At 46.6% G+C, this 19,677-nt stretch overlaps 1 protein-coding gene across 1 annotated transcript in view; it reads left to right on the top strand.

Moving 5' to 3' along the window:
- Positions 1 to 9,386: 9,386 nt before the first annotated feature.
- The window catches only part of GAD1 (glutamate decarboxylase 1), a 34,440-nt gene continuing 24,149 nt past the window's right edge, over positions 9,387 to 19,677 (top strand). Inside the window, exons 1-5 of the mRNA XM_015635009.3 lie at positions 9,387 to 9,935; positions 11,074 to 11,219; positions 12,949 to 13,011; positions 18,025 to 18,183; positions 18,870 to 19,112. Coding sequence (XP_015490495.1) covers positions 11,150 to 11,219; positions 12,949 to 13,011; positions 18,025 to 18,183; positions 18,870 to 19,112 — 535 coding nt within the window. The 5' untranslated portion in view covers positions 9,387 to 9,935; positions 11,074 to 11,149. The remainder of the gene's footprint in view (positions 9,936 to 11,073; positions 11,220 to 12,948; positions 13,012 to 18,024; positions 18,184 to 18,869; positions 19,113 to 19,677) is intronic.

Below are 19,677 nucleotides of genomic sequence, written 5' to 3'. Positions count from 1 at the left end.
AATTTTCAGCAGAGAATATGTAGAAATTAGTAAAGGAAATAAATTTTAAGCTGCCCCTTATTCACAGAATGACATCTGAGGGTGCTCTGAGACATTACCTCTGATCATGGCAATTGAATTGTGCCAAAATATAAACCACATTTATTATGAAATGAATGTTAGTCTGAAAGGTATTAACCTTGAGAAGTCCCTTTGAATTCTGTTATATGGGAAGGAAAGAATTACAAATATCTTCTTAATCTGTCTTTTCATACTCCCAAACCTGCTTTAGATGTGTATTTTCTTCTCTCACATATTCACTTTAGCTTACACTGCTCATTTGTTATCAAGTCTTCCCAGTCCTGTATCAGTTTAGGATATAAAGATACCTGGGGCAGGCGGTAGAGAGAGGGGGAACCTTCCATTCTCTTGCTGCTGTGCAGCTACAGGAAACAGGGACAGCAAAGTGTCTTGGTGACATAATTCAAACATTCTCCCATAAATGAATGGTTTTCTGGTGACCAGCTGTGCTGATTTTAGAGCTCTGTTGGGCTGTGTGTGTTTTTATGGCAGAAGCAGAGCAGAAATTCATCAGTGGGGAGAACGAAGATGATGCAGAAACAAGTGATGAAAGCAGCAATGCCAAAACAAAAAATAAAACCCTAGCTGCTCAAATAGTAATGATGAAGAAAAGTCTGAAGAAAGTTAGTGTGGAGATAGTATGGTATTTCATTGATGATTTTGATTCCCAAACAATCTTCAACATACACTGTTGAAGTGATGGAACACTACAGTGTTATTATTAGAAATATCAATATCCTTTTTGCAATTTTATAAAATTAATTTTAAAAATTATTTTTAGAATTCTAAAAAAAATTATACAATTAATATCAGATCTTAGAATTTTTGTAGTCCTTGCAATTTTTTCAAACTTACACCTGTGAAAATTACCTTGTTTTCTAACTTGATGACACAAACTTGATGTATGCAGAAAAAATTGATAAAGTGTTTTCCTGCTGGACCAACAAGTTACATGGAAACAGACACAGTTCATCAGTTGAGCAAAACAGTATTTTAGGAGTATTGCACTTGATATATTCTTTTGCACCACTTGAACAAGGGAAAAAACAGCATGATTACATAAAAACTCTGTAATCTGCAAAACGATACTGTAGTTTTGAGTGGCAGAAATGCTGCTTTAAATAAAAACACTGCCTCCTGAAAATTGTCGTGATTTTTATAGCCTTGACATAAACAAATAGCCCTGGTGAGTATTTTAGCTGGAAAGCCTTGCCTGACATCTTTGCAAAAATACATAGCTTCAATGACAATCTCTCACCTAGATTTGGAGATAAATCAAATAACGCTGTTGAAGAAGTGCCAGTTGTAAAATTGATCAGAAAATCTACGTAACTGAAAATGAACTGATTTATGAAAGTTATAGGATGGCATGAACTACAGTAGTAGCTGCCACTGTGGTGTAAAATATTCATAATCAACTGGGAAATATCAAATAATCATAATCAACTGGGAAGGTTTGAATTTACACCCTAAGGAGTTTGGTCTGCATAAGAGATTATAAGACTGAGATTCCTTGAGCAAATTTACCACAAAGAATTAATTTTTTCTCTGGACACAGCCAGACCTTAAAAATGACAAAAAGATTCTTTTCTAGACATGGATAAGTGAAAAGTAAACCAGCTGCTTTCCAGAGAGAAGTGGAATTAAATTGAAAGGAGTGAAAATTATCAACCTCTTTGTGATTATGATTTCAGATTTACTCACATTCATTTTAGTGTCCACATCATTCATCTCCTATTGCTTGTTTTCGAGTTTGCATTTTTTTCTAAGAGAAAGCAATTTTCTGAAAAGATAAGTGAATTCATATGAATGTTTTTACTAATGACAGGGAAAAAACCATTCCTCCTACTTGATAAATGTGTTTATTTTTCTGGACTGGCATTAAAACTTGAAAATTGTTCAGATATGCTCTTGAGAGTCAAATTCTCCTTTAGTAGAGTATCTCAAGAATAGATCATATATTTTAACTCAAGATGGTTTACATTTTATACTAATCTTTTTGCCATTTTTAATGCAGACATCTATGTGAGATGTCTGCCATATGTATTTTCCTCAAATCAGTTGGTGTCCACATGGTGAGGAGTAAGTGAACCATGTTACAATGTGGAAAGAGATAATAAGTAAAAATATTTTTAGAAGTTTGGATATACATTGTTAGGCGTTCCTATAAAACTGTATGCATCTAACTTGACAGTGTTACTCTCAGGTTTTGAGGAGGTGAAAAAGTACTTTGATTGAGTCATGCTACTCCAGGTAAGGCTTGTACCCAACTCCTACTTTATTAACAGTTTAAATTTATTTTTTAGATATTAATAATTTTAGTGTACAAAACATACAGTTATATGGGTGTGGAGAATTGGACTGAGTGTAGCCACATTCAGTAAAGTTAACTAATGAAAACCAAACACAGCTCACATGCTGTTCTGGGGTAGGCAGAAGAAAAGATACAATAAATACATTTTATTAAACACATGAGTACATTAAAATTTAGTACTGCTTCTCACTGCAGAAATTTTAGGGCCTGGTATTAATATTTAAGACTACATAGTAACCATTTCATGCTATAATTTTAAGTGTATATCTTATCTTTTGCCTTAGATTAGTAAGAAAAATCTGTTTATCAGTGATAGGTCTAAATGCTATTTAATGAAGTTTATAAGTCTTAGAGAAATAATAGGTTAATATTCTCATGCTTAGATAGGTGTGCCCATATAAAAGAACTTCCATGGGTTTCTTCCTGCCTTTAGCTAAAGTGATATTTCTGTATTGTGCTGTTTTCCTTTCAGTAATTTCTAATGCTGATCTGTTTGAATAAACATGACAGAGAATGCTGATCAAATACTTGTGCCTCTTAGCAGGGCTTAGCTTTGCAGGGTCTGTTTCTTTGCTTAACCCCAGCAGCATAAAGAACATGAAATTACAAGTTTTGAGATTAATTACTCAAAGAGATCGTCATGTGATGGAGAAGTGCCCTTGCAGGTCTTCAGTCCTTTATCTTGGTCCAAGGTACAATGGCTCAGTATTCCAGTGGCATCTCAGGTCCCTGGAGTCCCTGTCATTTTACCAGCATATTCTTGTTCTTCTACAGAGAATTTAGGCAAAATGAAAATGAAGGATGATTGTTGTGTGTTAAATGGTTTTTGAAAGGATTTTGCATCTTTTGTGCTCAGTTAGCTGGCTGGCTGGCTGGTTGGTTGGTTGGTTAAAATATGCATGTTTAAACTGACTGTTGACCAAAAACCATTTTAAAGTAGCAGATCAATCTGTAATGCCTTTACTTAAACAAGAATTTCTTAAAATTCTCAGGAGTTGTCCTTCACCCACCTGGATGCCTTGCCATATCTTAGGAAAAACCTATTCAATCACAAAGACAGTGATTTTTTTCTAATGTGTTAAAAACCAGTAACCAGAATGCAGTCTTGCTTACCACAGCTGCAGTCTATTGCAGCCTTTTATACGGCCTGTCTCTAGCAAGCAGTGGTTATGTGAAAATCTGATGACATTTATGGCTAATTTACATCAATACACAAGCCAGATTCCTTGTCTTACATTTCAGATTCTGGAGAAGGAAATTCTTGACTCTTTAACATTCTAGAAAAGCTACATGTTGTTTGTTCTTGCAGCCCTTGTAACAGAATTTTCTCTGAAGGAGGAAGCCAGTGGAACATCTTTCATCTTTTCTGTATGGCATGATTAGCTTGAGTGTGGATATCTGACAAATCTTCCATCATTTTTGCTAGCTCATGTTACTTTAAGTGGAGCTGAGACATTTGTTTAAACAGATTAATAATCTCTGAAGAAAAAAGATGATTGGTAGAAGAATGTTGAGGAGTGAAGTCCCAAGTTGGTGTTCTATCATTGGTATTCTCTCTGTAGCTGGAGAGGAATGCAAGTAACCTTGTTACCTGAGCAGGGGAGAGCAGAAACCAGTGTGATCCATTGCACTCTCTTGAATCCCTTCCCAGACACTTCCCAGGTTCATTTAAACCCTAGCAAACATTAGGTATTCCTTAAGGTTATGAAGAGAGGGGTTATGCTTTATTCGCTGCTCAGAGCAGGGCTGCTCTTTATCTCATGACTATTAACTTTAAAAACCTTTTTTGTGTCTAAACTGCTAAAGATAGCATGGCTGAGTTCTGTCTCCTGTTCTAGTGTTGAGCTGTTAATGCTGTCCCAGATGGTTGCAGCTCTGCTTTTTCCTGTGGCTGTCTTCTTCAAGTGCAACTATCATAATACCATCAAGAAGAGTCAACAGCATTAGGTAAGTGTGTGCTTGGAGAATTTTGAAAGGCCAAAGTAGACAAGATTTTATTACATAAATAGGCTGGAATATGTGTCTGTAACAAGTCAACTCTAATCTGATTTTTCTGTCTGGGAGATGTCTTCAATTTTGAATTACCTCTCTCTTGATCTGGGAGAAGTAGTTTTTTCTTTAAAAATGTCCCTCAATATTTTCATAATCTTCCATACTTGTACTGAATAGAGAAGCCTGTGTAAGAATTTATTGTTTTGCTTAAAGTTCATGCACTCTTCTATTATCTCCAAATAGGAATTTGTTAGTATTAAAAATGTTAATGAGATCCACTCAGAATAGGGAAATTAACTACTCAGTCTAATAGAGAGAAGGATTTTTTTCTTACCTGAACATCTGTTTTTTCTGGTGGACAAACACATCTTGGTAGACAAGCACATATCACTGTACTTTTCAGAGTACAGTGTGGTTGTACAACACAGTTGGCCACCTTTGTAGTGGTTCATACCATCCTGTTTGTGTTTCTGTGCTTTGATTGCACTGTGTTAAAAAATGTATGTATTGGTGCTTTGCTTAGACCCCTTGTATTTCAATCAGGTGCACTTAACCTTCCATTTTGGAAACAATTTTTGTTTCCATTTCTGTAATAGTGTAGCTGAAAAGAAACCAGAGGAAAGAAGGGTTTCAAAAGCAGTCCTGCAGAAAGTCTGCAATTTCACTAGTACTGACATCTGTCCAGGGTGAACTAACAAACCTGTCAGGGCAAAACCTGACTTATCCACCACTGAGCAAAGAGGGGGGAAAGGGGAAAAAACAAATCAAAACAAACCAACAAAACAAAACAAACAAAAAACCCAAAGCAAGCAACCAAAACAAAGAAAGTCTAGCTTAAATCACAACTCTAATGATCCCAAAAACTTTTGAGACTTGAAAAGCCCATACCAGAAACTGAGTTATGATTTGGCAAGTGTTTTTTTAAAGTAGCAGAAAAGCCTATGCTTCTTGTTTCCTGAGGATTATTTATGAATTATGCTTAATTTAAGCAATCATGTGTTAAAAAAGTCCCAGAATCCAGCTCTCCAAATTTGTTATGAGATTGGAGAGTCAAACTGTATGATCTCCTGCAACAGCATTCCTGAAACTCCTGAATGTTCTCATCATAAACTGATGCCCTCCTATGGGATAAAAAGATACAATTCAGTAATATGTAACAACTATAATATAAGAGGAAGTATATCAGGCATTAGCTGTCTTGGCTCTACAGAGTTACTGGGGGAGACGGGAAATAAATTTTCTTTCCAGGTAAAATTGCAATCTCCTAAAGCTGGTAGAGAGTGGACTTAGTGTGTGTACTATCACTTCTGTTATTTTTTTACATTACAATCACAGTACCTAACTTAAGTAATTCTGTTTGATCCATCTAGATAAAAAAGATTTTATTTTGTTACAGCTTGAAAGCAAGGGTATTATTTGTTTCTTTCTATGTTTTTTTGGGGGGTATTGGAGATGGGATTTTCAGCTGCTATTGCTTCAGGATATAGGTTGTTTTGGGGATGTTTTTCAGATAAAGCAGGTCAAAATGGACAAGAAGACATACCAGCATGGATCAGGAAAGGGACAACCTGAAACAAGAAGCCACAAAGTATGTAAAACAGTGTGCTTCAGATTAGACTTTTTAAAATGCCCTTCATTACAGCAGTGCTGAATGTTTTGTCTGGCAGTTCATCTTGAGCTATCTTTGGAATTCAAGTGATGTACATGATCTTTAAATATGGGCCAGTTGGGTACATCAGTACTGAGTGTTCATAAAACCCAAAGCAAATGTATCATTCATCTTCAATTAATTTTTGTCAAGTGACAGAAAATAGCAAAAATTATCATTAGATTAGGAGTATAAATCCAAAGTCTTCACCAAATTTTCATTTGTAGAATTTTCTGGACAGGGCCAAATAATCAAAGCACTAATTTGGTATTTTTTCCTCACAGCATATTCAGGTTTTTTTGCCACAGATATAGAGGAATTTATGACCTGTGTTTTTGAGTACTGAAGATGATAGCCAGAAAAGTTCTAATATACTTTGTTTTGAACAATTTTCCAATTTTTCCGTGTCAAGAGTTAATGAAATTTATTATTGAATTTATTCCATTCTGTCTAAGATACAGATAAAGTAGACATTTTTGTATACCAGAAATGGTAGGAAAAGTAAGAGATACCAGATGCAATAAATGTATTTTGTAATAATGTACTGGATTAAAAATTATAATTATATAACCCAAACAAAAACCACAAGCTGCAAAGACAAAAATACAAACCCACAAGTCCAGAAACATCACAGATGTGTGTGTTCTGTGTACTTATTGTTGTATACAATTCCAAGGACAACTGTATACAGTTTCTAAAGGAAAGAGTTTGCCCAATCCCAGCCTGCTAAAAATTTTATAATCCACACAAAATGGCAGTTAAAAGGCAACACAGACCATTCATGGAGGGAAGCTCTCACAATAAAAATAATAATCACCAGAAGTCAAGTTTACTGCCCTGCCTGCAGATAAATGCATATATAATGTCACTATATTTCAGAATATGAAGAAACAAGAAATGTTATGGTACAGGGACTTTTGTCTATTTGCCTTTACATTGTCATGTAGTTACATCGTGACCTCCTTACAATGTAGGCAGGAGGCACTCATCTCTCTTAAAATATTGTATGCAGCTCCAAACACAATGACTTTCAAATCTACAGGTTGAAGCACAAATGGTGTTTTTTCTGCTTGACAGTCATTATTTACATGTCCACAGCGATAAAAACGATATAACTATCAAGTAGTCTTTGTTACTAAAGATATTTACTGCATCACATTCATTCCTTTGTCCACTAGGGTATTCAAGATTCATATTTTAGCATGTCCAGTTTGTGGATGGAGGTGAATTCAAGAAATACCCATGGTCTGGCTTTTTAAAGTGAGTTCTAACTGATGCACTGTTTACAAGCTTCAGCTAAGGTAATTATATATCTTTATCCTACTGCCTTGCTGATACCGCCTATCAGTGGTTTTTACTGTGTGTTTCACATCCTCAGCAATGGATTTGGATTCAAAGTAAAGCCCAAGTCTTCTGGGTCCCCAATTGCGAAGAGTTTCTCTGTAAGCTGTGCCTAGAGTGCACTGGAGCAGCAGCCTCAGGGAAGGGACAGTCACATGCAAAGAGACTGCTTGAGCAGCACAGCTGAACGAGAAGACTCACGGGGAAAGTGGTATATCTCTAAGTGCCCTAGCCTGTGTATGTACACCTGGCAAGCGTGTTTCAGAGATTTCACTTGGTGTGGGAGTTCAGAATGAAGCCGCTGAGCTGGAGTGGTTCGGGTTTTGTACGGATTTCCAAGCGGGTCCTTTGCAAATGAGAGTTAGGAAGCGTTTCCGGGCGCGCTGTACAGCCACACTGTAGATGAGAGAGGGAGGGACCCGCAGAGCCCCAGGGTTTGCTGCTTTCCCCTTGCCGCCGCCGGGGCCAGGACGGATAGCTCATGGTGTGCAGGGGCTCGGAGCAGCCGCAGCCGCGGCCGGGCGGGCTCTGCGCAGGCCTTTGCGGAGCGTCTGCGCTTGAGATGCAGCGCCACCCAGAGGGGCCTTGAGGCGGGGAGCGGGGCCGGGCTCGGTGGGACTCGCTCTCGGCGTCGTCCTGCACGGCCGGGAGGGATCGAGAGCTCCTCGCAGCCGCCCGGGCCGTGCGAGGCCACTGCCCGCGCCCCCGACCGTGCCGCTCACGGCTCAGGGCTGCGCGGCCGGGCCGCTGCGGGCGCTGTCCGCGGTGCTGAGCTCAGGGGAGAGCCGGGAGCGCCGCGCCGCCGGACTCCTCGCGGTGCTGGAGAGTGTTTCCAGCGTGCCACGGAAGGCTCGCTGGCCTTTATTGTCTGGCTCCTTCCCCTCGCGGGCCTCAGCTTCTACGAAGATGTAAATATTTATGTTAAACATAAATGTAAACATGTCTGTTTATTCCAGATACATGCACTTCTGGAAAGCCAGAAGGGAAGGAATAAGCGTGTCGGACATACACCCGGCTGGGTTGTGCCTCACAGTCACTGATGGCTTAGGGGTTCTTCACGTGGCCTTTCGTTGACTCTTTGTACTGCAATTCTGCCATGACTTCCTTTGAACGTTTGTTTACGTTTATAAAGACAATTAGTTAGAGTTATATTTTTATTTTTCACACTCTGCACTCAGCAAATGTTTTGCTCGATTGGTTGAAACCAGCTTTAAAATTATAGTCCAGCTATAAGAAAAGGTCGTGTCAGCTAGGGCCATTAATATCTGTAAAGCTATGTTTAAAAACTAGTCTTTGTGATGTCAGTGTTTTTGTTGCACGTCCAGTTCCTAGAGAGTAAAACAGTCGTCTTGGCTACTTATTGCTGGCAGTCGGACGGTTTCCTTTACAAAACAGGCTTGTAAGTTTTTGCTTTTCCCTCGAGTCCTTCAGAAAGGACACAGCCCTGCTGCTCATTGCGCTGCCCATCATCTCCTGCACACGATGAAATTCTCTGGCTCCAGAGGGCTGTTTCCCCTCCTCTCATCTCATTGCAGATTCCTCACAGCCCCTTACGTGACATCTTTTTGAGAAGGGCTTGGTTTAGGCATCTGCGTAGTTACTGTGGCATGCTGAGATACAGCACCGCGGTCACCACCACTAGATGTTGGCTAAGCATATTCGGGGTGTGGGATGGAGTAACGCAAACATGGGTAGTCAGAGGTACAAAAAACTTGTTGCCTTAATGTTTCTGGCTTTAGCGAAGGGATGTCTGGTATAAAATCGTAATCTAATGGCAACACTGAGGGCAAGTCACAGGCATCCAGGTGTTCTCCTGCAGCGGTACCCGTGCCTCTGCCACCCTCTGGCGGGGAGGAGCGGAGCGAGCCGCGGGAACCGCGGGCTGAGACAGCGGGTCACATCAGACCCTCGGCACGGCGAAGGGGGGGACAGGGGGTGTTGCTAGTTCACACGAACCCCGCCTGGCTCATTCGAGTCCCTCACCATGCTCGGGGGAGGGCCGGGGCCAAAGGGACGGCCGGGGTGGGAGTTCGGCCCCGTCGTCTCAGCGGTGCGCCGATGTGTGCGGTGCCTACTAGCACAGCTGGCGACCTCGGGTCAAGCCGGTGCTGTCTAGGGAAAGCCTCGGGTTTCGTCCGCACGAGGGGCTTGCACGGCAGAACCGCCTGCCTGGGGTGCCGCCCCTGCTGCGGCTGGACAGCCCCACCCGCCGCGGGAGTCAGCCCCGCCGCCCCGGGGCGAAGCAGAGCAGCGGCAGCAGCCGGGGCCGGTGGGCCGCCCTTCCCCGCCCCAGCCGGTCGCCCCAGCGGTCCCCAGCCCCCGTGTGGGAGCGGCGCGGAGGCGGCGGCGGCAGTCCTGTGACTCATGCCTGCGTCGAAGCAGATCAACCGGCGATTCACGCTTTTAAAAAAGCAAATCCGAGCACTTCTGGAAAAAAAGGTCATCTCGCATTAAATTCCGCGGCGCGATTGGTATTCCGACGTCGTTTCTGGCAGAGTTTATAAGCGGCGGGTCGCTCCCAGGCGAGAGTCGCCCTGCTAACCTGGACTACGGCAATAACAGTGTCCGCTCGCCCCCTCGGTAAGTGTCTTCTAAACAGCATCCTATTTTTTTCCAAGCCATTGGGAACATCTGGAGCAATTTTTCCTCCCCAGATCGGTTTTGCTCGCTGTCGTATGAATAGAGGAATAACGGGGTTTTGATACAGCTACCGCCCTAGACATAGTGTTAACCTGTTACTTCACTTCCAGGCATTGTCTAGAAAATATTTTCTGCTTATGGCTGTTTTCTTTCTCGTCTTAAAAAATTTAAATACCGATTTTCCATTGAAATCGTTGAACCGTTGCGTTTACAAGCGGGTGTAAATCCACCCAGCAGTGGAAATGAACCAGTAGCTACCGATTTGAAAAAAAGCCGCTAACAAAGAAAGCATTCTTTCGTTACCGCGACCTTCATTTTCTTTACAAGGGGAAGAAAATAAATCGCAGGTAACCGTGGGGACAAAGAGACGAGCCGGGCAGTGACCCGACAATTCTCGATCGGCGACCCTATATTGGTTATCAGAACGCCGTGTCCGCCAGGAAAGAGCTGAACATCTGGCGAGGAGCGAGGGCTGGTCCTGCACCTTCCTTTTCCCAGACAGACATCCCTCTCCTGCCATTTGCGCCGCTAAAGCGAGCGCGGGCACGGGAGATCCCCGGTTAGTGCCGGAGCACATACCGGCCCCGGTTTGCTGAAACATGTGTGTAAAAATACACATGTATGTGGCGCCTGTCACTGGACCTGGGCAAAAAGCACCTTTGTGGTGGCGGGGGTTTATCTGTCAGTCTTTCCTGAACGCTTAACCTGACGTGTGTTTGGTAAAGCCGAGAAGCGGGCTCTGTTTGGGATTGTAGGTCGTTGGGGCTGGTGAGTTCGAAGCCCTCTTTGCACGTTGGTCTCCATTTGATGCGAGCCATATAACTGCCCTGCTCAGTGGCCACCGATATAATTGCTATAGACTTCATGCTCTGCTAAATCCGTCGTTCAGGCGCGGGGGGTAGCGCCGTGGAATCTAGCGAAGGGAAGATTTTGCTCTTCAGTCTGTCGAGGCATTTTCTCGGTTCGGCCGGTCCTGCCGCCGCCTCGGGACCTGCGCGGCTGCCGCCCGCTGTCGTCTGGACGGGACTCCGGTGCTCCAGGAGACTAGACTACTAAATCCGCCTGTTCTTCCTTCCAGCAAATTCCTTGCTGCCCACCCCTCAGAGAAATATCGAGGAAATACGAACTCCGAGGACTGGGACTTTTCTGAAGGGATGGCTTCCTCCGCTCCCTCGTCTTCCAACGATGCTCCGGACCCCACCCCACCTAATTTGCGACCTACAAGTAGGTTTTAATATTTTCCTTGTTTTAAGTGTTTTGAAGGCTTTCTTCATTTAGGGTCACAAAGACCCGTTTCGAAACGAAATGATACATCTGTGAAGCCCTGTTCCGCGCCATTAAGCAAGGTGCGGAAAGTGCTCTACACAAAGAAACCATCTTCCTACTGGGAACAGGAGAGGTCGGTCCGTGGCGAATAAAACGCTGCGAGGAAAAGCCCACCTTACTGGCCAACGTTGTCTTTATCTTACAGACACGTTCGAGAGATATAGACAATCAACTGATCTCCCAGATGAACAAAAAAATCGGGATGTTGGTAGGGGTGTGGAGAAAACGAATCCGTTAAAGGGCGAAGTTACACCAGGGTATTAAAGCGGGTGTCTCCCCGCTACATTTTATAAATGCTAATGCTGAAGCTTCTTTTCAGCCTACGCTGAAGCCTGTAATCAAGCGAAATTTGGATGCTAATTGCAGCTTTTCAGAGCGTTATATTCCTAATTGCTCTGGATTCGCCTTGAGTTATTGAGGTGTGAGTGGGAAGCAAAGGCTGCTGCAGGTGGATAGAGAATCAGCTTATAGCCCTGCCAGGCAGTTCAGACCGTTGTCTACAGAAAAAATAATAATAATTTTTAAAAAGAGGGTCGATGCTATAAAGCATCAGAGACAAAGAGCGGGCAACAGTAAGAAATGAAAGGTTGTCAGGGACAGCAGAACGGGTAATAGCTTTTACCCTGAAAGAGCTACGGGGCACGAGCATCGGAGTCATTATTGTCATTATTCTGAAACTGGAAAAAACGGGGGAGGGGGCGAACGGCAGCACTGGGTCTTGTTTCAGGCACGCATGGCAGACACTGCTGCCTTCGACTGAAGTGTCACACGCAGAAATCGAATTAATTGGCAACACGGCTAAAACTAAGATAACCGCTGGCAGCAGCACCCCTCCCTGCCCACACGGGCTCCCCGCCCCCGGGCACTGGCAGCGCCCCTGCCGAGAGAGCTCTCCGCCCGGCCGGGAGCGCCGTGGCGCTTCCCTCTCCCCGAGAGTCGGGCCGCTGTCCTCAGTGTTTGGGTGAGCCGTCCTAGTCCCGGTTCCTCTGAAACCTTCTCCCCTCACGCCCCAACGCCAGGTCAGACCCCACCGCCCCCGGTCGCCCTCTGGGGTCCATCGCTGCCGAATTTGCTGCTACCCCGTGCCGCGGGCGACGGACGGGAGAGGCTCAGCAGTGCCCGGGGCAGTGTCTGGAGCACCCTACACCTCGGTCCTGGGCTTCGATCCCCGCTTCCCGTGGGCTCTGCTGGAGCCGATCGGGGCGTATCCGAGCCACGACTCGAGGGGCTGGGAAGCAGCCGGTTCCCTCTTGAGGGTGCCATCCTAGTAGGGCTGTCGGCGGCCCGTCAGTCCGTCCGAGGCTCAATGATGCGAGTCCGATCATCTAGTCAAATACTATTTTTCACCCAATTAATTCCTGAACTCTTTTGTGACCCCATTTCACGCCACTTTATTTTAAGCTGCTACTTCCCTGGAGCCCCGCCAGTAAATGATGAGATGTCGGGTCCCGGGTGCCTTCTCCTCTCCCCTGGGCAGGCCAGCATGTCACCTCGCTGTCATCCGAGCCCCAGCTGCCCCGCGCCCAGCAGTTTCTCACGGCGATACAGCCGTGAGGGGAACCGGGGTGGGGCGCGGCGACCGTACAACCCCGCCGCCCCAGGGGAACAACTCTGCTCTCTCTTCCAGCTTACGACTCGTGGTGCGGCGTGGCTCACGGGTGCACCAGGAAGATCGGGCTGAAGATATGCGGTAAGCGTGGCCGTGCCTCCCCGTAGGACACCCCTCACCCCACGCGGCCGCCCCGGCGGGGGCAGCACGGGCCGAGCGCCCCCGGCCGGCCCTGCCTCGGCCGCCCCCTGCCGGCGGCTCGGCGGCCCCGGCCCAGCCGCTGGGCCCTCCCTTGGGCTGGCGGGGGCCGCGGTTTTGTACACCCCGCTACCCCTCTTGCCACACCGCGGGGGTGCCAGCGCCAGACTCTCATGGCGAAGAAGGCACAGGACCCGCCGGGGACGCCGTCAGCGAGGAAAAGCGGGGGGGCGGGGGGCCGGTTCGCCGCCTCTCACTGTCTGAAATTTTTCAACCTTATCTGACTAGAAAATACGGATCTCCTGGGGAAAAAAGATTAACGAGAGCCTTATTAAAGAGCAATTCGTCAGCTTGCTGTGCTGGTAAGATAGCGCTGGCAGCCAGTCAGCGCGCAGGCACATGAAATGCAGAAGGGAAACAAATGCACAATCAGATCGCAACGTTATAGCAAGAGATTCATTTGCAGATAACAAGCTGTCTTCCTTCTCTAGATATCTCAGTAGCGCCTTTGCTTTCAGAGACTAACAGTCAAATTTTCATATTCTGATGGGGACAATCATTCAGCTTAGCCCATATCCCTTATGCATAGAAATTATGTCCCCTTTTCCTCTACGTCTCTTTTTTGGGGGGATGGGAAATATGTCGTGGGAGAAACTAACCTTTTTTTCGATGTAAAGGAACATTTAAATTTTAAACCTCTTTTCCTGTTTCCTCGGGTCGAAGTTCATTCATTAAACGCTTTGTCACCTGGAAGTTTGAACGGGAAAAGAACCAGGGTGCAAATGTTTAGCCCTGTGTCTGTGAGAGATTTCGCTGGTAGCCGCTGGCGACATTAACGAGTAGTCGCTTAGTTCTATAAATAGCTCCTGATCTGGGTTTAATGGACCATTTTCCTACCAGTCCCCTCAGTGGCTGGAGCGATGGGCATTTTCACCATCATTTTAATTTAGCCCGGCAAGCAGAACTGATAAAGTAACGTGCTCTTAGGCTTGCTCCGTGTTGCTAGACTACAGGGGTTAGAGAGGGACAGCGCAGCTTCTCTCAATGCCATCAAATACATTTGAAAATGAAATATCCCACCATTTTGAATTTGAGAAGGGCTTAAGAGAGTGCAGTGAAGGCTTTGTGAAGGGAGTTCAGGACAAACTGTATATTTGGTTGTGGTTTGATGCTCAATTTTCCTTTGCTGGCTCTTATTCTGTTTTACATGAAAAATATACCCTGAATAGTGAGTGACACCAGTGTGGAATATTCAGGTTTGATCACGACCACTGATTTTTTGTATGTGTCCTCCCATTTGAATCAAACACTTTCACAAAGGCATACAGGGAAGGTTGCCTATGGTAAACTGAGTGAAGTATTAAGGTTGCCAAGAATCCTAATTAAACATATTAAAGGAGTTGACGTTTGACTGTTGCAGATGATATCACCCTAAATATTGTATAGTCACAAAGGCGCCTTGGAATTGTTCCTTTTGTGCTTGTGATTTGAAATCGATTAATTTTGAATGCAAACTTTAAATAAGGGTTGACCTCAGAGAAAAAGCAATGAGTTGGTTCTTCCATCTGGGTTGTATATTATGTGTTTGACATTTTCAATAATTACGTATCCAAGATGTACATCATTTCTTCTTAAATAACTGAGCAATTTAAGGATTAGCTTCTTTTCCTTTTCTGATTGAAAGCCACTGCCTGAAAAGAACGCTGCCACTGCCACCACCCCCGCCCCTCTTGAACCCTCCCCACCTCTCCGTCTCTGCACATAAGCACTTAAAAAAAAAAAACAAACCAAAAAAATACCACCAAAAAACCAAAACCCTATTTATAAATGGTTTAATGAACTGTCACGATGGAAAAAAATATGGGCAGATTATCCCCTGTATCTGGATTTGTATGCTACACTCCCACCCTGGCAATTGTTATTGCTGGGACTGATCCTGCTGATATTTGCTTGGCATCAGCGGAAGTGCTCAATGTAGTGAAATGGCTTCGGTGCGTCTTCTGCTTGGCCTCGGCCAGCTGACGATTCCAAACCCAGTGAGCAACGCGGGAGAGTGGGGCTTCCAAAGCAGCCATGCATGTTAGAAACTGGGATCGTCTCCGGATTCCGTGGGATTTATGCTGCCAAGCATAATTTACATAGGTGGTGCTAAACACCCCGACCGCGGCGGGGGACCGGGATCTCCTGCAGCCGCCACCGACGTGCACCCCCCGACGGCTGCGTTCTGCCCCCGCCTCGGAAGATGAGCGTCCACCCAGGGCTGCGAGGCCGAGGGGGGCTCATACACCTGCCTTGTGCGAGGCCTGATGTGAAATCACGCTGAGTTTGTGGTCACGTTGGGCACCGAGGGACTCCCTGGCCAGTCTGGTGTCACTCGGCTTTCGAAAACTCGGCCTCTTAAAGCGCATCAGTGAAAATGCACTTGCGGGACGGACCTACAGCTGAGAAGGGCTGCGCTCTCCGCTGCTCCAGGAGAAGGAGCGTGGACACTATTTCATACTTTGCTGCTTGCTGGAACTCTCCTCGCTTTTCAAGTAGGATACGGATGAAAGGTCGGCTTCAGTCATGCGCTTTTCCCCGGGAGCGGAAGGAGCCTTCGCGGGCCGGCTGTTACGCTTCTCTGCCTCCCGGGACAGCGCTGGGGAACGTCCCTGCCGTGGCCGATGGACTTTAGCGAACGGCACACGTTACCTACAGCCGGATGGGCTGATGCCGGCCGACAGCGCGATCCTGCCTTCAGGCTTTTTTTCGTCCTGTAATCCCGGCCCTCGAGCCTCCCCAGCGCGGCCGCGCAGCCCCGCGGGCCCCACAAGGCGCGGGCTGACGGGCCCCGTGTGCAGCCGCTTCGAGCCGCAGCTGATCCCCGCCGCCGGCTGCGGGACACAGCGGCTCCGGGGAGCCTCGCCGGGGGAAGAACAGCGGCAGAGGCTCTCGGGCAAGGACTGAGCTCCCTGCCCGCAGCGTCTAGTTAGGTTAGACCCTTCAGCGAAGCCGCGGCCTCGCTGGGCCTGATGAGAGTTAAACTGGTGGCAACTGCAGCCTTTGTTACTGAAGCGGTGCTTCCTCCTTTCCCAGCCTCTGAGGAATGCGTGTCTGCACGCTGAGGGGAGCGCCACTTGTGCGAGGAACACTCGAGGCAGGAGGAGCGCCGCTCTTCCCGCAGACGTCTTTTCTCACGGAACTCGTCCCGCTTGAGCATCGCTGCTGAGAGCCTGAAAAAATGATGAGTGAGGGGGAAAAAAAGGCAAAATGAAGTCCCAGGACCTGGTAAAAGAGGATCCATAGTTCAGTTTGGACGGCACCTGCTTTGGTATTAGCTCCTCCTCCTAATGAGCGGGCAAATAGCACTAGCTGTTGCAGGAGCTAATGATCGCTGCAAGAGTTATTAGAAGCAGTAACAACACAAATATATATGGGCGGCTAACTCTTAACTTATGCACGAAGAGAGTTTCCCTTAAATAGTCTTTGTCTCATTCGTAAAAGCATCACAGAAAGACTAATCAGTAGAAGATCAGAATTAAGACGCAAAACACGAGGTGTTCACAAGAAGTATTGTTCCGACAAACTTACCTGTGAGCGACCCTCCTGGAGACTCGTATGGGTGCCCGACTGATGCAGAAGGGCCTGCCAGCCGAATGCTCCGTTTTCGAGAATTCTTTCGTGACTGGCTGGCTGACAGCAGGGTCCGAGGCACAGGTACCAAGTCGGGAGCAATTGGCCCGGCAGCTCACTGTCGCTCCCTTTTCCCCCCCGAGATTCAGCGCCTATGCCTGCCCAAGATGCAGGGGTCCCGTACGGGCTCCCGATGGGAGGTGCCCACAGTCTCGGTCCCCCACGGCTCCGGAGAGCAGGGACATATGGCCGGAAAGCGGAGGGTGCTGAAGAGAAGCGGCGTCGGGGGACGATTGTGAGCGAACTCAGGACGTTGTTTTTCCTCCCTGCTAAGCCCTCTTTTCTGGAGGGTATCCCCAGCCGCGACGAGCCTTGGTTTCGATTGTCCCTTGTTTTGAAAGAAAGAATAAAGGAGACTGGCGCTGCTGTAGTGCCTCTTCCAAACATACAGGCACACTTGCTGCAAACGGAAAGGTCAAAATCCGATGTTTTCCTTAGTGATGAAAAGCCCGACACTGTGCTTGTTTTAGTGGGCATCATAGATTTAATAGATCAAATCCAGAAAATTAATTGTTCCCCCTGCCTTGTTAAAGTAGACAGATTTCATTACTCGCCGCGGACTCCGCATGGTTCCCACCCCCATAATTCTTGGGGTGAGTGGGTTTTTTATTTCCGTGGCATATCACAGCGGCAGTTGTGTTCGGGTTCTGGGCTCCAAAGATGCGTTTCCGGTGAGAGCGGAGCTCTTAAAACCTCCGGGGATGATTACTATTAGTATCAAAGCATCTTTTCAGGTGGAAATTCCGCATCAGTACTTACTTCTAATAGGAAGGTGGGGTTTTACGGGTACTACTGGTATCCTCAGAGCTCTAGCACTCTGAGGACGGCTGCTCTAGAATGGCTGCTTGTTCTCGTGCCTTTTGTGCGTGAGAGCACCACGAGGAGAGCTGAAAATGGCCCTTATTTTAATCATACATCATTGCCCCTGTCTGCTAGGTCCATAAACTTCGCCTGCAGGCTGAAATAGCATTGACTCATCCTGAACTCTCTTCCAGTGGCTGATTACTGAAGTGGAATCTGTCTGATCGACTTAATAAGAATTTACCACTGCACTAAATGACGAAATTTTGTTTTTTGCATGGCTGCGTTTTTGGAGTTGATGGCATTTTGAACTCTCCCTCCTGGAGGCAAATAATCCCCATAAATACCCTTATTCCTGACCTCATTAGTCAGATCTAAGCCAACGCCGCTTTTAACTGTTGTCTAGAGAGCTGCTTTCGATATTTCTAAACATGTTGGGAAGTGAGAAAACTCTGACCTGTGCACCTTGTGATAATAATGTAGGGTTCCTGCAACGGACCAACAGCCTGGAAGACAAGGGCCGGATCGTCAGTTCTCTGAAGGAAAGGCAGTCCTCCAAGGGCTTGCTGGCATGCGAGAACAGTGAGAAAGGATCCAGGTTCCGGCGCACCGAGACAGACTTTTCCAATCTGTATGCCAGAGGTAAACACTTTACAGTTTCTCCTTGATCCAGCTCAGGCATGTCCCTTAGTAGTCTTGCCCTCATCTCCCCTGCAAGTGCAGCCACGTTCAGACCGTGCTTTTCCTTGAATGTTTTTGAAGGAAGCTCCGTCTATGTTTTTTGGGAGCTGCACTAGAGAGGTATGCAAACTGCCTGAAATGCAGTTTTAAGTACTTTGTCTGATCATCTACAGCTCAGCTTCAGCGGTTCCAGGGGTTTCTCCAGATCCAGGATCCGGGAGGAGAGTAATTTTATGTTTTTATCCTCCTTAGTAAAATAGTAATGAAGCAGCCTGTGATTGCAGGTACGGGGCCATTGCAAGGAGGGTGGGAAAGGGAAAGCAATCTCTTTGTGGGGTGGAGGTGGGGACGTCGCAAGGTAAGGGCAGGTGCAGGCTTTGCCCACAGGAAGCGAGTGCCTCGCACGGCACAGCCTTAGCTTTGCGGGGCTTGCGTTTGGGCCGGGGAGCCTTGGCCCTGCGGCTGCCGTGGGCTGCCTGGGCTCGCCCTTCCCCACGGGGCGAGAGGGACCGGGAGCATGCCCGGCCGCAACCAGGCAGCGCTGGGGCCGCAGTTCCCAGGTCCTTGGAGCGCTGCGGGCAGCCGAGGCTGGTTCATCTCTGATTCTCTCTCCCAAAGCAAGGGTTGACAGCTGATTTGCCCCACAGATTTGCTGCCCTCCAAGAATGGTGAGGAGCAGACCATGCAGTTCCTGCTGGAGGTTGTGGACATCCTCCTCAATTACGTGAGGAAGACGTTTGACAGATCCACCAAAGTGCTGGACTTCCACCACCCACACCAACTCCTGGAGGGCATGGAGGGCTTCAACCTGGAGCTTTCGGACAACCCTGAGTCCCTGGAGCAGATTCTGGTGGATTGTCGGGACACACTGAAATACGGAGTGAGGACAGGTAGGTTTTGAGCGCTACTCTGCGGCGAGTCCCTCCTGGGACTTTTCTCAGGCTCACGCTGAAGAGAGCGTGACTGAGTTCGCAGAGGTAAGAGCACACCCTCTGTAGCCCATGACTGTGCCTGCCTGCAGGCTCGGCTCCAGGGCTGGCTGCGGGCGCTGGAAATGTTTCTACTCAGAAGCTTCATGTATTGATGATCATCCGTCCCCGCCGGGTAGGGCTCTGTGCTGTTTTTAGAGCACAGAAACAAGTTTTTAAGACGTAAATTCACTTGATGAAATGCGAGCTGTCTGTATCTCCGGGGAGCAATATCATTAGGTAAATTAGGGCATAAATGACATAGAATTTGCAATTTTTCTTTTTTATGTTCATCAAACGTTTAATGAAAAAGAGACTGAAATCCTAGGAATCATCAATAAAGGAACCCTGTGGATTTCAGCCCATTACCCAGGAGGCCTGCCTGTCCAGGTCCTTCTGAATCAGACAGAAATCCCGGTTTGTAATCACTTCCTTTACAGGGTGAGCGGCAGCCAGGCTCTAGAGCAAAGTCAATGCTCTTTCAGGC

The sequence above is a fragment of the Parus major genome, chromosome 7, assembly GCF_001522545.3.
Source record: "Parus major isolate Abel chromosome 7, Parus_major1.1, whole genome shotgun sequence".
NCBI lineage: Eukaryota > Metazoa > Chordata > Aves > Passeriformes > Paridae > Parus > Parus major.
This window is presented reverse-complemented; position numbering and strand designations above follow the sequence as displayed.